Source organism: Manis pentadactyla, chromosome X (genome assembly GCF_030020395.1).
Source record: "Manis pentadactyla isolate mManPen7 chromosome X, mManPen7.hap1, whole genome shotgun sequence".
Classification (NCBI taxonomy): domain Eukaryota; kingdom Metazoa; phylum Chordata; class Mammalia; order Pholidota; family Manidae; genus Manis; species Manis pentadactyla.
In genome coordinates, this window is record NC_080038.1 from 64,483,648 (window position 1) to 64,501,930 (window position 18,283).

Below are 18,283 nucleotides of genomic sequence, written 5' to 3' on the forward strand. Positions count from 1 at the left end.
GTCCAGGGAGCCCAGGAGGGAAACCAGAGGACACAGGCTAGCCCCAGCACATCCTCTATGGAGCCAGGCAGTGTTCAGAGCACTTTGCAGATATTAACTCATTCTATCTACACAACCTACGGTGCAGGTACTTTTATTATCTCCTAAAGGAGACATACAGATTAGAAGCTGTAAATTATATAACGAATCTGTAGATTAGAAACGGAGGCTCAGGGAAGTTAAGCTAACTTGCCCAGAGGCACAAAGGTGAGCCTGGGATTCGAGCAAGTCTGTCTCCGTAGTCACTATGCTAGTCTGCCAAAACAAGGGAGCTAAGACAGGCAGTCTTTGCCCTCCACCCACTAGTTGGGCTAAGACTGGACTTCAGTCTCTACCAAGAATTAGTGCTGTGGTGCTCATCTTGGGGATATTTAAAACACTCTCAGTGCCTGGGCCCACCCCTGAGAAACTCTGCCTTAACTGGTCTAAGATGTGGTCCAGCCTACAGCGAGTGCGGGGGCAGGGAGAACAGCAGTTTTGTGGCAGCTCCTCAACTGAAAAGCACACAGCATCTCTCTCATCCTGACATACACCCAGCTCCCAGCTGTAGCTCTGCCTCTCTCTCCAGCTATGGCTCTCTCTCCTTCCTGTCTAACACAACCAGACTTCCTGAGAGGTGTATCCACTTGCCTCCCATTTCCCTCCTTAACAAGCTGCAGTCTGGCCTCTGGAAAGCCGGCCTTGCCAAGGTTACCTTCTTGGTGTTGCCACAGCAGACATTCATTGCTTGGCCTCAGCCTACTTATATTCTTGAATGCAGTTGATAACATCGATTGGCCACTGCTCCTATAAACTGACCCTCTCTCCCATCCTTGGGGGCACCATACATTCTCCCTGCCTGTAAGTTTCACCTTGGTCTTTTTAGATGGCTTTTTGTACCAAGCCATACAAATATGTTCTGAAGTTGGGGCCTCCAGGGACCCCTGGGACTACCCTGCTCTTGGGGAGTTGAGAGTCTGGGCAGCACAAGAGATGCTCAGTGTCTTTGAGGCAATGAGGTGGTTCCTCTGGGGTAGGTCCCCCAACTCCTCCCCTCAAGCTGCTTCCCTGTTTCTCTGTATCTCTGCAAAGAGTGTGAAAGAGAACAGAGCTCCAGCTGGGCCTCTTTTCATGCTGTGAGCAAGAACCTGTGACACCTCTCTCTCCAATCAGAAGCCAGTTACTGGGACAAGGTATGGTCCATTAGCCTGTGCTTGTATGGCTGGTATGGTGGTCATAGAGGCACTCTGTAATGAGCTTCCAGCCCTTTGTAATTACCTTCTGTAATAGCTTCTGTTTCCCAGCTGTGCTGGGGCTGGCCTGTGTCCTCTAGTATCCCTTCTGGGCTCCCTGGACCTCTGCCTAAGGCTCAGGAGGGCATCCCTTCAAAAATGTCTTTCTAAACACACAGAACCAAATTTGAACAAGAAATGTTTTAAATGTTTTAGAGCAGCGATTTTCTCATGCTTTGTGCCCTGGGAACTAGGCTTTGCTAGAATCTGCAATACCCTGGCAGCTGGGAGTGCGAGAGGCAGTGAGGAAGGTCAGCATGGCTCTCCACCAGAAGCTGTGGAGAACACGGCTGGACTCAGAATTTTACTGGTCTCTAGCTGGTGGAACTTGGAAAGTCCCTTTCCCTCTCTGAGCCTCACTTTCCTCTCCTGTTACCAGGACTCATCATCTTTAGCAACTCTGTCTATGGTGGGGATGCCTGGGAACCATCTGTACATGCTGTAGACCTGTTCCTCTGTCAGAGTAGGCACCCTCTAGCAGTTAGGGGAGCTGCATTGAACTGCCTTCAGCCATAGTGCACAGACTCATTCCAGGCCAAGAGAGAAAGTGTGTGTGTCCAAGAGAGACTTGCAAAAAACAAGGCCTGCACGTCTCTCTGGGAAGGAAGGGGCCCGAGCAGTGACAATAGACTAGGGGCGCTGACTCAGACAGCCAGTTCCTGCTCATTTCCCCTTGCCACAGGACAGCAGCTGAGTGGGAGGTCAGTCCTCCATGGGACTCTGACTCCGGCCTTTGGCTGAGAACCTCACCTAGAGAAAGACAAGACTAACTCACAGACAGCTGCCCTCACCAGTCCACTGTGACAGGACCAACTGGACCAGTGTGGCTGTGGGCAGGTGGTAGGGGCATCAGGGTGTGGGAGAGTGAGAGAGAGAGAGATCGGAAACTCACTTTTGAACTCTACATCACTTTCCCTGGGCTGGGCAATCCAGGAACAACTTTACTGGCAATGGAGCATGTGACCAATGGGGCCAAACTGACCTGGCCAGGGTGCTGGGAAACGGGTTCAGGAAGAGCCCCTGGGTATCATTGAGGAGCCTGGGGAAGGGGTTCAGGACAGGGTGGAGCTCCTTGTCTCCCTGCCCCTGTGTGGCCCCACCACTGGGGATTTGCTGGCTGTGGAGCAGTGGTCGTCCACACTGCTAGGATGGAGAGAGCCGAGTCTATCACCCTCTTCTGGAACCGGGGAGGTGAGTCTTTGCGGGAGGAGGGTGGCGTGCTCAGCAGAAGGGAGAAGGGGATGAATGGGGGCTCACTGAGGAGGACGGGCTTCCTGCTATGGGCTTCCTGCACTCAGAGCTGTGCTGAGGCAGCCTGGATCCTCCTGGGGGAAGCGCCTTCCCTTAGTATAAGGAGGGGCAGGATGACCACTTGGCAGAGGCGCTGTAAAAGCAACTCAGAATTGCTTGGCTCTGGAGGAAGAGAGGGTGGATGTGATCACATCCCAACCCCTGATAATCTGGGATTCTAAAGGGATAATAACAGTGACCAAGGAATTGTAAGTCTGTGTGTAAGAAATCCCATCTCTCTTATTTTCTATAAATCAACTTAACATGGTTTCTGAGGCCTTGTCCCTTGGATGGGGTAAATGCTGTCACAGTCAGTCTTCTGTGGACTCCTGCTAAGATTCTGGGTTTTTTTTCAATCCCAAGGCATGAGGGCAGGAGGGCAGGGAGGGGCAGGAAAGGGGGTGGCTATCACTGGTCATCTGGTCACACAGGTTGCTACCAAGGGACCAAGTGCTTTGTAATTGCAGTTTGAGCCAGACCTCCTGGCAGGAGGGTGGAATCAAGTTCAGGGTGCTGAGCCGTACCAGGATCCCTCTCTAGCTTGTGTGAAGGGGGTGAGCTGGGGTGGGGGAGGTGCCATTGCAGTTGCCTACTGTGGAGAATGTACTGGAAGTCAGAGTTATGGCTGCAGAGGCATCTGGCAGGGCAGGTTGTGAGTCCATGCTGTGGCTTGGGGCTTCTATTTGGTCCTTTGTGGCAGGAGTTTATGAGCTAAAGGAATCTGAAAAGCAGAGTGATGGGATGGAGAACTAACTGCAGTGAGGCCTATGTGCTGTTTGGCATGGAGAAGCAGGCGAGGAAAGTGGTCTCTGGTCTTCAGGTCCTTGAAGGGCTGTCACACCAGGAAGGGAGTAGACGGCGTTTGAGAGGGGCTCAGGTTGCAAAGCTGGGACCTGTGGACAAGGAGAAACTTTCTCACAGACATGCCTGGGCTGCCTTGAAAAGGAGTGAGGGTTCTGTGTGTCTGGACAGGTTGCCTTTCTCACAGGCACAAGGTGAGCCCTTGAGAAGACAAGGGGAAGTGGGAGCTGGCTTTTCTATTCTGAGGGAGAGAGGGAGGAGGTGCCAGCCTCAGCGGGTATGTAGGCCTGGCTCCACCCGCAGCTGGCTCCCTCCACCCCGCTCCACAGCCACCCCCAACCTGCACTCCAATCTCTCTCCCTCCTACTGGGCTCCCTGCTTCCACTCTTGCTCCTCTGCAGCCCATTCTCCAGAGCGCGACTTCATAAAACAAACCCACCTTGTTCAAAAGCCTCCAGCGGCCGCCCACTGCCCACTGGTGAAAATCCAGATTTATTTCTCTTCTCCATTGCCTCCTTTCTACTCTCTAAAAACAGAGCAGAGCAAAGATTGTTTCTCTCTCTAACACAGTTATTACATTTCATAAATCTATGTCCTAGACAACTGGAAAGGGCTGTATTTAACCTTCCGCCTCCTAGCTTTTAGTGGAGGGACTTGCCTCAGGCAGTGCTTTCTAACACCATGGGAGACCAGAACCTTTCCTTTGTTCTCACCCAGGCCAGAGCCCGCCTCTGCCTCCAGTGGGATGGTGCAGGCTGCTTGGTCAGCCAGCTGCCCCACAGCACCCACCCTCCCCTCTGTCTCCCGGTGAAGGAAGTCCCTGTTCCACCACTGGAAGGTGTCCCTCAGCTTTCTTATGGCAAATACTTGAAACACTCTTTAGGAACCCCATAGACAGCTAAGTAGGACAGCAGGGGAGCACAAGAACAGGAGGAAGGACAGGGCCCAGACGCATGGGCTGGGCTAGGGGAGGAGTCACGAGAGAAGAAACTGTATTGTGGGGGGCAGGGGGCCTGTCTGGTTGTGGCCATAGGAGGGGCAGAGGAAGTAATGCTAAGTAGTGGGCCAGACCCTGTATGCAAAGCTTTTGGTATACAGTTGATCCTTGAATAAATGGGGGTTTCCAGAACACTCCCCGCAAGTGTTCACTCAAAATTCTACATACAACTCTTCACTCCCTCAAAACTTTACTGATAGCCTTCTGTTGAGCAGAAGCCTTACTGATAACATAAGCAGTTGATTAACACATTTTGTGTATTATATGTATTAGACACTGTATTCTTACAGTAAAGAAAGCTAGAGAAAAGAAAATGCCTTTTCAAATTGTCACTAACTCCAAAAAATTTTCCACCATATTTATTGAAAAACATCCACGTGTAAGTGGACCCAGGCAGTTTCAAGTCGTGGTGTTCAAGGGCAGCTGTATGGCCTCATGAGATCCTTACGACAATTCTAGGAGGCAGGTGCTATTATTCCCCTCATACTTCAGTGAGGAGACCGGGGCTCAGAACAGTTCAGTGACTTCCCCAAAGTCATACACAGCGAGAAAGTGACAGAACCAGGTTTGAGCCCATGCCTGTCAAACTCCAAAGACTGGCTGCTTTGCACAGTCCCAGGAAATCCCTGACTGAGTTGCCACCACAGTTTGGAGCAGTTCTGATGTGCTGAGCACCTTCATTTGCCTGAGTGTCTTTGGCAAACACTTGAGCCCCTCATAGACATTTTGTACCACCCAGACCCCAGGCCCACCTCAGCATCTGTCCCCTGCTGTGGAGCCCCGCCTAGCACGTGGGCTTTTTGATGGTGCCCCTGTGCTCTCAGGCCTGATGGGCTGACCTCTCCCCGCCTCCACTTCCATATTCTGTTCCCTTCTGCCCTGCAGATAGCAGCTACTGGGGGCCAGGATCCTCAGACAACAAGCTAAACTCTTCTTTTTACTATGTGGGTCTGCTAGACTGCTAACCCCCTCTGTGGCCTTGGACAAATTGTGTCCTTTCTCTGATCCTACTTTCACCAGCTGTGAAATGGGAAGATAGGATACTCTGTCAGGGCCCTCCTGATTCTAAGAGTCTGAGCCCAGGGGCCCCTTTCCCCAGCCCCACCCTTGCTGCTTTCTCCCCCACAGTGTGGGGAGTGAGGGTCACCACAGGCACTGGTTTGGAAACCTTCACTGAGCCAACAAAGAAGCAGCTACATCGAAGAGACTGCCCCAGAGCCAATGGACAAAGCAATAGAGTGGTAATAACAACCACATGTGTAGGGCACAGTCAGTGGGATGACAGCGTGGGGGACCTCAAGGTGATCTGAATGGTACCTAGTACGGCTTTAGAGAACATTGAATTACATGGTGAGAAAATGATTCTCGCCTCCTTCTCTTTCCAGCTTTCTGTCAAGGAGAAAGTCTCAGTGTGGTGCTATTCTTCAGCCTCTGTAATGCTTGCTAATTTCTTTTGGATCAGGGCTAGAGCAGGCCTCAGTAACTACGTAGAATTTAATTACTCAGCTCTGTTTCCATTGTATTTCTTTTTACAGTTACTTCCTATTTATAGCAAGTGATACTCCTTTTGTTTGATTTTTTATTTGCCATATAAAATTTCCTTTCATATAAAATTATTTAAGCAAAAAAAATACCTTCACTTCAAGAAAAAGATGAAGTGAATAGTAAATAGAACAAGTGGTGCCCAGATAGGGCAAAACTTGTTAAAGTGGTACGTAAATGGCTGAAGCTTGGACAACAATGGAATGTGGCATTCGTTCAGCACCAAGCTCCTCAGCATGACCCAGAGGGCCCTGCATGGTCTGCCCCTGCCAGTGACCCAGACTTCATTGTCCCTTACTTCCTTCCTTCCCATGTGCTATGCTTTCTCATGCTTGCCAACTCTTGAGCATGCAGTACCCTCTGTCTGGAATGCCTGCCCCGCATCCCTTGTCTACCCATCAAACCCAAACTCATCCTTCAAGACTCAAGTCTAAATGGCACCTCCTCTAGGACGCTTACCTTCAGTCAAGTTCTAGGTTCATTTATTTCTGTATCATAATGTCTCTTCCATGGCTGTAATTATTTGCTTACAGGCTGACGTTTTCCACCCTATTGGTTCCAATGCATTTAATAAAAAAACAGAGAGAGAGAGAGAGAGAGAGAGAGAGAAAGGAATAAAAATGTAATTGTTAGTGAGGGTTGTGCATAGTGACTGGGCCCTGGGAACTGTCACAGCTCCTGGGATCACTTGGAATTGAGGCTCCCAGATGCTGAGCCAGAGGCTACACAGGCCACAAAGCTACCCTGTGAACTGTCCCTGCGGGGCTGGTGCAGGGCACATGTAGGAAGTTTATTGGGTGCCTTTGGGATCGACACCTGGGATCTGAGGGAAGGAGGCAGGATTGGTTCCAGGGAGAAGTTGGGCTGTGATACTGTCCTAATAACAACCCCAGCTGACCCTGTAAGGAGTTCCAGACCTGGGTTGGCCCTTCAGGGTTGCTCTGAGGTAGGGTAAAGAGACGGGGCATCATACCACTGCACACTGACCAGTCATTAGATGAAGGCTGCTCCCAGGGAGGGAGCATGGCCTTAGGCAAGGTGGACAATTCCCAAAGAAGACTCTCTGCCAGCAGCACTCAGTCCTGGGGACACCTGGGTGGGTGGGGCATCACTGTGTCCAGTACAGGGGCCCCCTCAGGCCCTCTGGGGCTTCAGTGCTTAGTTGGTAGGGGGTAGGGAATAGTGATTCGGAGGGCAGAGTGTGGCTGTCAAGAGTTGGTGGCTGGAAGAGCCTAGTAAATGTGTGTTAGCACAATGAATGGTGAGGATGATGTTCAGGGCACTTTGCTTAGAAGCAAGGAGGATACAGAGGCCAACACACAGGGAACTTATGGTGTGATTGGGTGACAGAAACATAATGAACAGCGGAGTTAGTGCTAGAATGTGTACCAGAGACCATGCTTCAACAACACTTTGTTCTTGCTTCTCTTGGAGGCTTTATCATAGGAGGCTTCCAACACCCATCTAAGACACGAATTACTGTCCTCACTCTACATATGTGAGACAGAGATCCAGGGGTTTGCCTTAGACCTCACTGCTGGCCAGATCCTCCACACCAGGCCAGCCCCTGCACAGTCAGCCTGCATAGCCTGTGCTCTCTCCTTACACTACCCAGCCCCTCTCAGAACCATGTGTGGTTTGCAAATTGCAAAGTGCTTGTTATATATATTTCATCTTGTCACAGCCCAGTGAGAGAGCAAAACAAGGATGTCAGAAGAAAGTAGGCTTTTACTTTTATTTCCTTAACCTGCCTAGTATGCTTTCAGAAATAGATACATTCTGATCATATTTATAACAGCGACATCCTTTTTTATTCTGGCTTTCTTTTTCCTACATATTCTTAACCACCTGTGAAATTCTTCCATTACACTCATCTGTTCTTCCATATCTTGTCTCAAAAGTGAGAAAATTGTGATAAAAATCCAATTAGTTCCTTTTGAGCTGTGAGGGGGGACATACATGTTGTTTTTCATTTTAATTTCAGCCTTAACTCAAAAAGACAAACTTTCTTGGTTTGAAACATTAAAAATGCATGAAACCAAGAATACCTGTGGTTTTATGTGTGATTAATACTCTAGGAGAGATTCTGGGCTAGTGGGAGGATTGTATATTCTGAATAAAAGACCACCTAGAGTCAACTACAAAACCCCCTTGAGGAGCTGGGTCTAGGGCAGGGTGGTTGCCCCTTCTCCCCTCCTCACCACTCCTGGTGTGCCCTCTCCCCACCTTTGTGCCACCCTCTTCCTCAAACTTCTGGCCGAGTCTCTTTCTTCTCCTCATTCCCTGCCTAAAACATTTCCTGTCAGATGCCAATGAAGGCAAATTTTGAGGCCATATGAAAAGAATCCTAGCGTCTCTTCTCATGGGTTCCACTGTGGTCTGTCTGTTCCCGGAGTTCTCTGAAATCAAAACTTTTTTCTAGAGTTTTCCTAGCAGAAGCTGTCACACTACAGAGAACCAACAGTTGCTCTGTGTTCCAGGGGAGAGAAGTCTCCATATGTTCCCAGCGAAAGTAAAGAAGTACATGCTCTGTGTCTGTGCCTAGGCCCATGTGACTTCATTTGCCATCAGTATCACAGAGCCATAATTAAAATCTCCTCTCTCCTTATAACTACCAAAATACCACACTGGCCTATGGGTTAAGCAAGGGAGCCCTCATTTCTTCTCATTTCCTTGAATTCCTTGTTAAGGGGCCTGCAATGGACAATGGAGGCCAAAGTGGGGCATAGAAGTCAGCTTTATGCTTTGAAAATTAGTAAGGTATATAAATCACACTAATCAAAATGTAATTTTCAAAGAAATATGACTTTCATTGAAATATATAGTGACCATATATCAAGACTGATTTAACTCATTGATGAGGGAACCAGCATCGTGGTAAAGCTGGTTTTAAAAAAGATAAGAGAGTTTGGTGACTCCTCAAAAAGTTGAACACAGAATTACCATATGACCCAGCGATTCCACTGCTAGGTAGAAACCCAAAAGAACTGAAAACAGGGACTTGAACAGATATTTGTGCACAAATGTTCATAGCATCATTATTCACAAAAGCCAAAATGTTGAAACAACCCAAATGCCCATCAATGGATGAATGGACAAACAAAATGTGGCCTATCCATACAGTGAAACAGTATTCTTCCATAAGAGGGAGTGCAGTTCTAACCCATGCTATTGTGTGGACGAGTCTTAAAGGTATTTTGCTAAGTGAAAGAAGCCAGACACAAAAGAACAAATATTGTATGATTCCACTTACAAGAAATATCAACAATACGCAAATTCATATAGACAGAAAGTAGACTGGAACTTACCAGGAGCCAAGAGGAAGGAAGAACAGGAAATTACTGCTTAATGTTTCCATTTGGGGTGATGAAAACTTTTGGAAATGGATAGTGGTGATTGTTGTACAACATTGGGAATGTAATTAGTGGCAGTGAATTGTGCACTTAAAATGATGAAAATGGCCAATTGTATGTTTACATATGTTTTACCACAATAAAAAAATAATTTAAAAAAGACATGAGAGACTTCAAAAAATGCTGGAATAAGATAAAAAACTTGGATCCAAAACTGAGTAGTTCTACAGGATAATAAAACTGTTGCCTTTGGGGCTATATTTCCTATTGGACAGAAATAATTTTCATTTCTACCAGACAAAAATCATCCATGATTTATAAACCTTCTAAAGTTCACTTTTAAATTTCACAGACTGGGCTTAATCAGTAGTGAATAGTCAAGCAACCACATGGATGATGCTCTCATATGTTCTTGAAGGAGCATTCAGTAAGTACTCTTTTTTGCCTTGTGGTCAAGTTTTAGATAATTTTTCTTAATCCCTCAAATAATACATGACAAACCACAATGCCCATGTGGATCTCCATGAAAGAACCTTAGCTTTAGCTTCAGGGCCAGACTCTCATGTGGCATTAACACGTTGGTGGTGTCTCCTGTGTGGCACTCAGCAAGCAGAGTACTGGGCCACTTGTTAGAGCCACTTCAGTCCATATTGCCCATCACTGCCAGGTGGATCTTTCAAAGCACCACTTTCACTGTGTTCCTCCCACGCACAGAATTGAAATTGCCCCAATCTAGCCTATGCTGCCCACACTAGCTTGCAGAAGACTCTGGAATCCAGCCTGGCTAGAGATTTGGAAAGGAGCTTTCAAATCTCATTGCCTTCAGTCTCAGCCAGGTTGGTTTCTCCCAACTCCTTGCTGCGTTTCAGACCTTTTTGGCTTAGGCTGTTCCTCCCACTTTTGTCCCTGGCCCATCTCTTATCTTAAATGGCCTCTGGCAGTGTTCCCCAAAGTTCAATCTTCCATGTACCACTGTCACAAATTTCATTTGCTATCTGTACTGTTTTCTAATTTTGAAAAAATATGCCCTTTTAAAAGTCTTTACTTGCCCAAAGCTGCAGGTTTGAGATGCTATTTAAAGAAAGAAGCTAATCTGTGTATGACCTCAAATCATATTTATGTCATACTTGATTGTGTTCTAATTGTTGGGTGTGTTCGGCCTCACTTGAAGACGATAAGCTCCTTGAGGACAGGAACTATGGCTTTGGTGTCCCTCCTGCCCACAGCACTGACCTAAGTGCTTGGCGGGTCCCCACCACATACCCTTTGGTTGACTAAGTGTCCTATCTTCTTTGGTAAGCTTCTCTTCAGAATGCTAATGGCTTTCCCTTTCACCTTTAGTGTGCACAGAAATGTTGGAAATGTACTCCCTGTCCTCCAGGGACTTATATTCTGGCTGAGGGAATAAAAGCAGGTGTTCTTGGTGAGTTAGGCAGACTTGGCCCCCTTTGGTCACTTTCTAGTTGTGTTACCTTAAGCCTCCCAGCCCCTCAGTTTCCTCATCAAATGAAATGGGAATAAGAATGATAATACCTGCCTTGGTGTACCTCATAGAATGGACGGGAAGCCCCAGTGAAGCCCTGGTTGTACAAGCACTTTGCAAACTAGGAAATGATGTCCATGTTTTAGATTGTCCATGAACATTAAATAACAATACGAGATGGCCAAATAGAGAATAGGCAGTTTTCCAAATTCCAAATGACTCCCAGTGATATTCACTAACAGTGGAAGGATTCCAGAAAGCTTGCTTGAGATGGATTATTAAGCACAAGCAGAAGTCCAGTAAGGGTGGAACTGGGGTGAGTGGCCTATCAAGATACGGAGCATGAGGGAAGCAAATTGAGTAAGGGAAGTGATATGGACACCTGCTTGGGGCTGGTGAGGAGGCCGACTGACTGGCACAGAGGAAAGTGTAGAGGAGCAGTGGGAGAAATGGGGAGGATCTCTGGTGCCAGGCTGAGGCACTGGCTCTTCCTTCTATGAGAAATCCCTGAGCAGCTCTTGAATGCAGAAGTGTGTGAGGAAATCAAGCTATAGAAGGCAGATTCCACTAAGACTAGACTTCTTGTTCTCCTCATAATTGATTTACTATTTATGTTTTCTGTTACAAAATAAAACAGACTCATTATTCAAAAAAATAAAACAACTCAACAAGTACTTGGAGTAAAAAATGAAAGTCCACCTTTAACTTCCCTCTTCCCCTCCTCCTGGCCCAAGACTATACCTGGTATCAGCATGCTGTGACTCATTCCAGATATTTTTCTGTGAATATGCCTACTTTTATGTATATGTGTACAAATCTATCTTTTACATAAATGGGATTCTGTTATACATTTTATACAGAACCTTGATTTTTTTAACTTAGTATGGCTATGGACCTCTTTCTCTGGCAGAATATCTCTTCTTTTGAATGGCTGTAGAACAGTCCTTAGTAAGACTATGCCACAATTTATTTAACCAATTCCCTATTGGTGAAGACATCTGCAATTAATTTTGCTTTTATGTCCTTAAAGTAATATGTGCATGCAGCAGAAGAAATCCAACAGTATGAAAGAGTATTTAGTGAAAGAGTAACTCTCCTGCTTACTTCTAATCCTCACCCCTACTTTAACGGCTCCCCTCTCAAAAGGCAACCAGTTTCTTGTGTGTCCTTCCAGAAATGATCTGTGCATATACAAGTGTGTATGAGAGTATGTGTGTGCATGTGGTGAGAAAGGGAGGGAGGAGCCAGAGAAAGAGAACATTCCATCAGAACATTCCACATATTACATAAATGATTCTCCTTAATGGCTGCAGAGTATTCAATTGTGTGGCCAAACCAAAATTTTTTTATTAAGGTATCATTGATATACAATCTTATGAAGGTTTCACATGAGCAACATTGTGGTTACAACATTCACCCATATTATCAAGTCATCCCCACACATACCCCACTGCAGTCACTGTCCTTCAGCATAGTAAGACGTTATAGAGTCACTACTTCTCTGTGCTGTACTGACTTCCCCATGACCCCACTACATTATGTGTGGTAATCATAAAGCCCCTGAATCCCCTTCTCCCTTCCTCCCCACCCCCTTCCCCTTGGTAACTGCTAATCCCTTCTTGGAGTCTGTGAGTCTGCTGCTGTTTTGTTCCTTCAGTTTTGCTTTGTTGTATTACTCCACAAATTAGTGAAATCATTTGGTACTTATCTTTCTCTGCCTGGCTTATTTTGGCCAAACCACAGTTTGTCTAACCTATCTTCTATTGAAGGGGGTTATCACCAGAACTTTGCCATCACACATAGTCCTATAATGTATGTCTTTGTTCATGTACCTTCGAATACATTTTATCTGCAGTGTAAATTCCTAGAAGTGGCACTGTTGGTAAAAACGAATGTGCATTAAAATTTTGACAGATAATGCCCAATTTCCCTCCAAAGAAGTTGTTCCAGTTGAGCCTCCCACTAGCCATGAGAGCACCTGTCCATTCATACCCTCTCTCCTTATCAGGGCTTGTAATCAAACTTTTTCATCTGTGTCGGAACAGGATGAAAACCTGAGGAGGTGGGGTGGGAGTGTGGTCAAGGAAGACAGAGAGATTACCCAGTTGGTCCCATGGGTACGGTTGAGGCTCTCATAACAGCCCAATGACAGATGTAACCCATAAATATTGTGTCCTCAAGACCTTAGGTATCTAGCAGCACCTAGGAATTACCCAGAATCTGCAAGCCCGTGTGGTGCAGGTCCTTGGCTGCCAAAAGGGATCTTTGGGTTCTCTCCATCCTCATCCAGCTTCACACAGAACCTCTTCCTGGCCCTTCTTATATGTGTCACCAGCCAGGACTGAGAAGCCTGGAGGACATTCTGCTGGACAGCAGGGCCTCCAATAAAGTGTATTTTCACCCATTGCCCCCACATTCTCTCCTGTCTCTCTCTCGTCTCACACACACACACACACACACACACACACCAAGAGGACCAAACATAGAACTCAAGACCTAGGTTCTGAAGGGCAAATCTGGGCCTTGTGAGGCACAGCTCTTGTGTGGTCTGGGTTCCCAGAGACTGCAGGTTACTTGGCCTCTTTCAGGTTGGGAGACCAAGGTTGTGCTTCAGTTTCTTGGGGTGGCAGGGCATGAGTATAAGGATTTGTGTGTGAGTGAAGGGGAGGAAGCATTTTCCAGGAGTGCCAGACAAGACAAGCAGAGCATCTGGCCCTTCTACCACTCAACTTCTCTCCATCATTGCCTCTCCTGCTGCTCCCCACACCTTGCTTTGCCCACTCCCCATGGCTTCTGATTACAGCTGTCTCCCTGGACAACTCCTGGCACCTGGGCCACCCCACTGCATGTGCTCCTCCATATGTGTGTATCACATTGCATTCCCATGGAAGGACTCAGATAGGGTCAACTGGTCACTCTGCAGTCCAGAACATCCCTGTCGGTCCCCTGGGTCCTCACTGCAGAACACTCAAAGGCCACTAGGCACCCTCAGGCCCAGCTGCAAGATGGCTACCTTTGACTCAGGCACAGGCTTCATAGTCCATTCAGTTGTGACCAAAAGAACAGTGCCTGGCACAGAATAGCCACTCAACAAAATATTTATTGAGTGAGTAAATAGTAACTCTGAATCAAGGAGTCACTTCGGTCCACTTTGTTCAGAAGGGGACTATGGGTGAGGCAGGCATGCAGAGCATTGTGGAAGTCCTCACTAATACTTTAGGCTTAAGGCCAAAGTTAGTAAACTGATTGCCTGGGTTTTGTCTCCAAATGTAGAGGTGGCAGCATATTGTATGGAGAAGAATACAGGCGTTGTCACCAGACAGACCTGAGTTCAAATCCTGACTGTCACTAACTCTGCAGCTTTGGGCAAATTCCTTGACCTCTCCACGTCCCTACCAAAGATACTACCTTAGAATAGCTACCTTGCACTGCTGTTGGGAAAACTAGTGTAGACAAAGGATGCAGAGTGCCTGCTGCAGTCATAGCACGTAAAAATGTTCAAGAGGTATCATCTATTGTGATTATTAAAGTCATTTTTTAAACTTAAACCTTTCTGGCTTTATCCATTAAGCTCCCAGTAAATGAGAGTGGGCTCGCACTTCTAGAGATACAATTGAATTTCTCAAGTCAAACACCACCAGGCACCCCAAACACTTCCTCTTTATTAATGTTCATTACCAAAGGAAAATGCCTTTTCTTTCCTTTCTTTCTGCTCATCATTTAGCTTTGAGATGGCAAGCCATCGCATCAGTTTGCTAATGTTCCTTCAAATACTTATGAATTCTGTCTCTCTCTGATAATTCCACAACCTGAATTCTGAATTATTCCCTGGACTATTTCCCTAATTTTATTGGAGCTCATTGCCAGGAAAGGCACCTTCCCTGCACATGTGGGACCCTGGCCAGGTCCCCACTTGGCAATAGTGAGGGTGTCTCCATCTAATGTACAAGCAGTTACAAGTCACCTCCTGGGTACCTGGCCCTGTACTGTGAGCAGCGTTATTTCTTCAAGCCAGGAATCAAAGTAGTAGGTGAGAAAGGACGTGCTGAGCATTGCTGTCTTCCAATGTCCCAGGTATTCTCCAGAGTGGGTGTCCTGCAGGTTATTCATCTGTCCTGCTCTCCACTGGTGGATGCTGAGAATGTTTCCAGTTCCACCACATTACTAACAATGGGGCAATGAGCATTCTTGTACTTATATCTGTGTGTACATGTATGACTATTCCCCTAGTATAGCCGTGTGAAAGTATATTACTGGATCAAATAGTGTATGAATAGTCACTTCAGATAAAACCAGAATATTGCCCTCAAAAAAAAGGCTTAAAATTTTATACTTCCACTCTTTACCTCAACTATTGTACTACTATGTATATATCATAGAGAAACCTGTCATACAGGTGAACAATGGTACATATAACATAATGTTCATGACACCATTGCTTATAAGAGGAAAACAGTTGAGGAAAAATAGATAAAATCATTATAGATTCAAACAGTGGAATACTGCACAGCATGAAAATGTCTGAACCAGAGCGACCTGTAGAACATGAATATTTCTCACAAACCTGACATTGAACAAAGAAAGCAAACTGAAAAAAGATGCATACAGTTCTCTACAATTTATATTAAAGTTTAAAAGCATACATAGCATTACTGTATGTCATATATTGTTTATAAGCATCTGCACAGTACATTGAAAAACACAATGCAAATGACAGGCACCAAATGCAGAGGAAGGGCTGCCTGTGTGGGGGAGGAGAATGTCACTGGGAGGTACATAAGGACTTCAACTGAATCTGTAATGTTTTATTTCTTTCAAAAAAAGGTTCTGGGGAAAATATGGGTAAATGTGTTTGTTACTAATCCTTTTCCATATGTGTGAAATAGTTCATCATCTAAAAAAAAGGAGTAAAGAAAAGCTGGGCAGAGATCCCTGCTGCTTCTTTTTTTGCAGATGGAGAAACTGAGGCTCAGACAGGTTCACAGCCCCTCAGAAGTCCACCCTTTTGTCCAGGAGCTCCTGGACAAAACCAGAGAGACCAGTAACTTCTGTGGGAAGAGACCTAGCACCCTGATTTACTTAGAACCCCCTTCTCTCCCAGGCTCCCGTGTAAATCCTTCGAGTGGATTGCTTGAGTAACATCATGATTCTGGGCTCCCAGGCCCAAAAGGAGACCACTGAATTTTTTCTATTGTTACCCTAATGCTGGGGCCTGCTGGCCCATCTAAGGGTGCTGGATGTACCTGAACTGAGTGAGATGAGTGCTTAGGGCAAATGTTAGATCCAGTCCTCATTTGGCAACAGCCTTTACAGTTGTCCCCCACTGTGACAGAGGTGCAACAAAGCAGCAGCACTGCAAAGCTCTTTCTGGAATGGAAATTTTGCCAAGATGCCTCCCGCAAGCAGCATTGCCCTGATTAGGGCAATGGTGACACAATGGGACAATCAGGCCTTATCAGCAGCACTTGGTCTAAAGCAGAAATGAGGAGGGATAAGAAGGGCTGTCCTCAGTGCTTGCCCTGTTGCTACAGCCCCTGTTGCCATTGTCCCCAACCACTTTGGCTTATTATTTCTCTCAACCATTCATGGCATCCACCAACAAGCAGACCTAGAAACTCTTTGAGGGAGACCGGGAGAGAGTGGTTAACAGAAGAGATAAGAGAGAGTAGGGGAGTAATTAAGCAAACAAAAAGAGTGGCTGGAAAGAGTGTTGTACAGAAACATGAGTCCCAGAAAACAGTTTATTTTTAAGGAATCTTCTTGAGATGTGATGGCCCAGGTGGCTGGATTAGAATTAGCTGAGAATTAAGTAACTGCCATGTGCTACATGAATACGGCAAGTCTGCATCCTGGATTTTCCAGGAAAGTCCCAGTTTCAGGTATTCAGTTTTGCTTGTCAGACCAAGAATTCTGATCTGAGATTTGGAAAATAAGGTCAGTGTAGTTACAGGACCTCTCTAAGTCATCCAGGAAAGGCTGATCTAGAATTCACTCTGTCCTCACTGGTTGGCAGGGAATCCCCACAGGACTTGCCCTGGGCCCCAAAGGCCTGAGCAGAGTGGCCCTTCATACAACCAAGAAACTCAAAGTGTGCCTGGATGTCAGGCCCCTCCACACCCCTGTAGCTCTCCAGGGGGATAGAGCCAGAAAGGTGTAGGTTTTGATCCCCACAGACCTGGGCTTCAGTATGCTCTGCATTAACTGTCAATTTGGACAGTGCTCTGAGCCTAAATTTCCTCATCTGTAAAATGAGAACAATAATACCTATGACACAGGTTATTCTGAGCATCAAATGAGATGTTTACCTTTAAAGTTTACAAGTGTTAGTTGTTAAAATTCATTCATTCAACAAGTAAGTGTCCACACATGCCGGGCATGAGGCCCGTCCTGGGGGGTGCAGAAATGAGCAAAATGGACAAGCTTCCTGCTAGCAGGGACCTGTCATCCAAGAGGGGTCTGCAGACATTAGCCAAAGAATCACCCATCCAAAGTCTACAGAAGAGATGCAGTATAGAGCTGCTCTTTTTTTTTTTTTGAGAGGGCATCTCTCATATTTATTGATCAAATGGTTGTTAACAACAATAAAATTCTCTATAGGGGACTCAATGCACAATCATTAATCAACCCCAAGCCTAATTCTCAACAGTCTCCAATCTTCTGAAGCATAATGAACAAGTTCTTACATGGTGAACAAATTCTTACATAGTGAGTAAGTTCTTACATGGTGAACAGTGCAAGGGCAGTCATCACAGAAACTTTCGGTTTTGATCATGCATTATGAACTATAAACAATCAGGTCAAATATGAATATTCGTTTGATTTTTATACTTTATTTATATGTGAATCCCACATTTCTCCATTATTATTATTATTATTATTATTATTATTATTATTATTATGTTTAATAAAATGCTGAAGTGGTAGGTAGATGCAAGATAAAGGTAGAAAACATAGTTTAGTGCTGTAAGAGGGCAAATTTAGATGATCAGGTGTGTGCCTATAGACTAAGTATTAATCCAAGCTAGAAAAGGGCAACAAAACATCCACGGATGCAGAAGATTTCTCTCAAAACAGGGGGGATGAGGTTCTAAGCCTCACCTCTGTTCATCCCCAATTTCTCACCTGATGGCCCCCCTGCAACTGTGCCTGTCTTAGGTTGTTCCTCCCTTGAGGAATCTTACCCATCTCCGGCTAACCAGTCATCTTCCAGGGCCATACAGGGAAATGTAAAGTTGGTAAGTGAGAGAGAAGCAATATTGTTTGAAAAGGTTAGCTTTTTACTTCTTTGCAGATTTATACCCTGTGGCTTTCATGCCCAGCATTTGTCTTGAGGTATCTTTACCACTTGGAAGAATTATGATACTCGGTAATTTCGATATGAGGCACAAATTCTACTTAAGGGTTGTAATTAGGAAGGAAGAAGAAAAGCTATAGAAGTAGCAGATGGAAGAAAACATGGGAAGATTGGTTATTTCTTTGACATATCTTCTTGTAGAGTAACATAAGC

At 45.8% G+C, this 18,283-nt stretch overlaps 1 protein-coding gene across 1 annotated transcript in view; it reads left to right on the forward strand.

Moving 5' to 3' along the window:
- The first annotated feature begins 1,864 nt into the window (after positions 1-1,864).
- The window catches only part of NHSL2 (NHS like 2), a 93,317-nt gene continuing 76,898 nt past the window's right edge, over positions 1,865-18,283 (forward strand). The window contains exon 1 of the mRNA XM_036890960.2: positions 1,865-2,501. Coding sequence (XP_036746855.2) covers positions 2,459-2,501 — 43 coding nt within the window. The 5' untranslated portion in view covers positions 1,865-2,458. The remainder of the gene's footprint in view (positions 2,502-18,283) is intronic.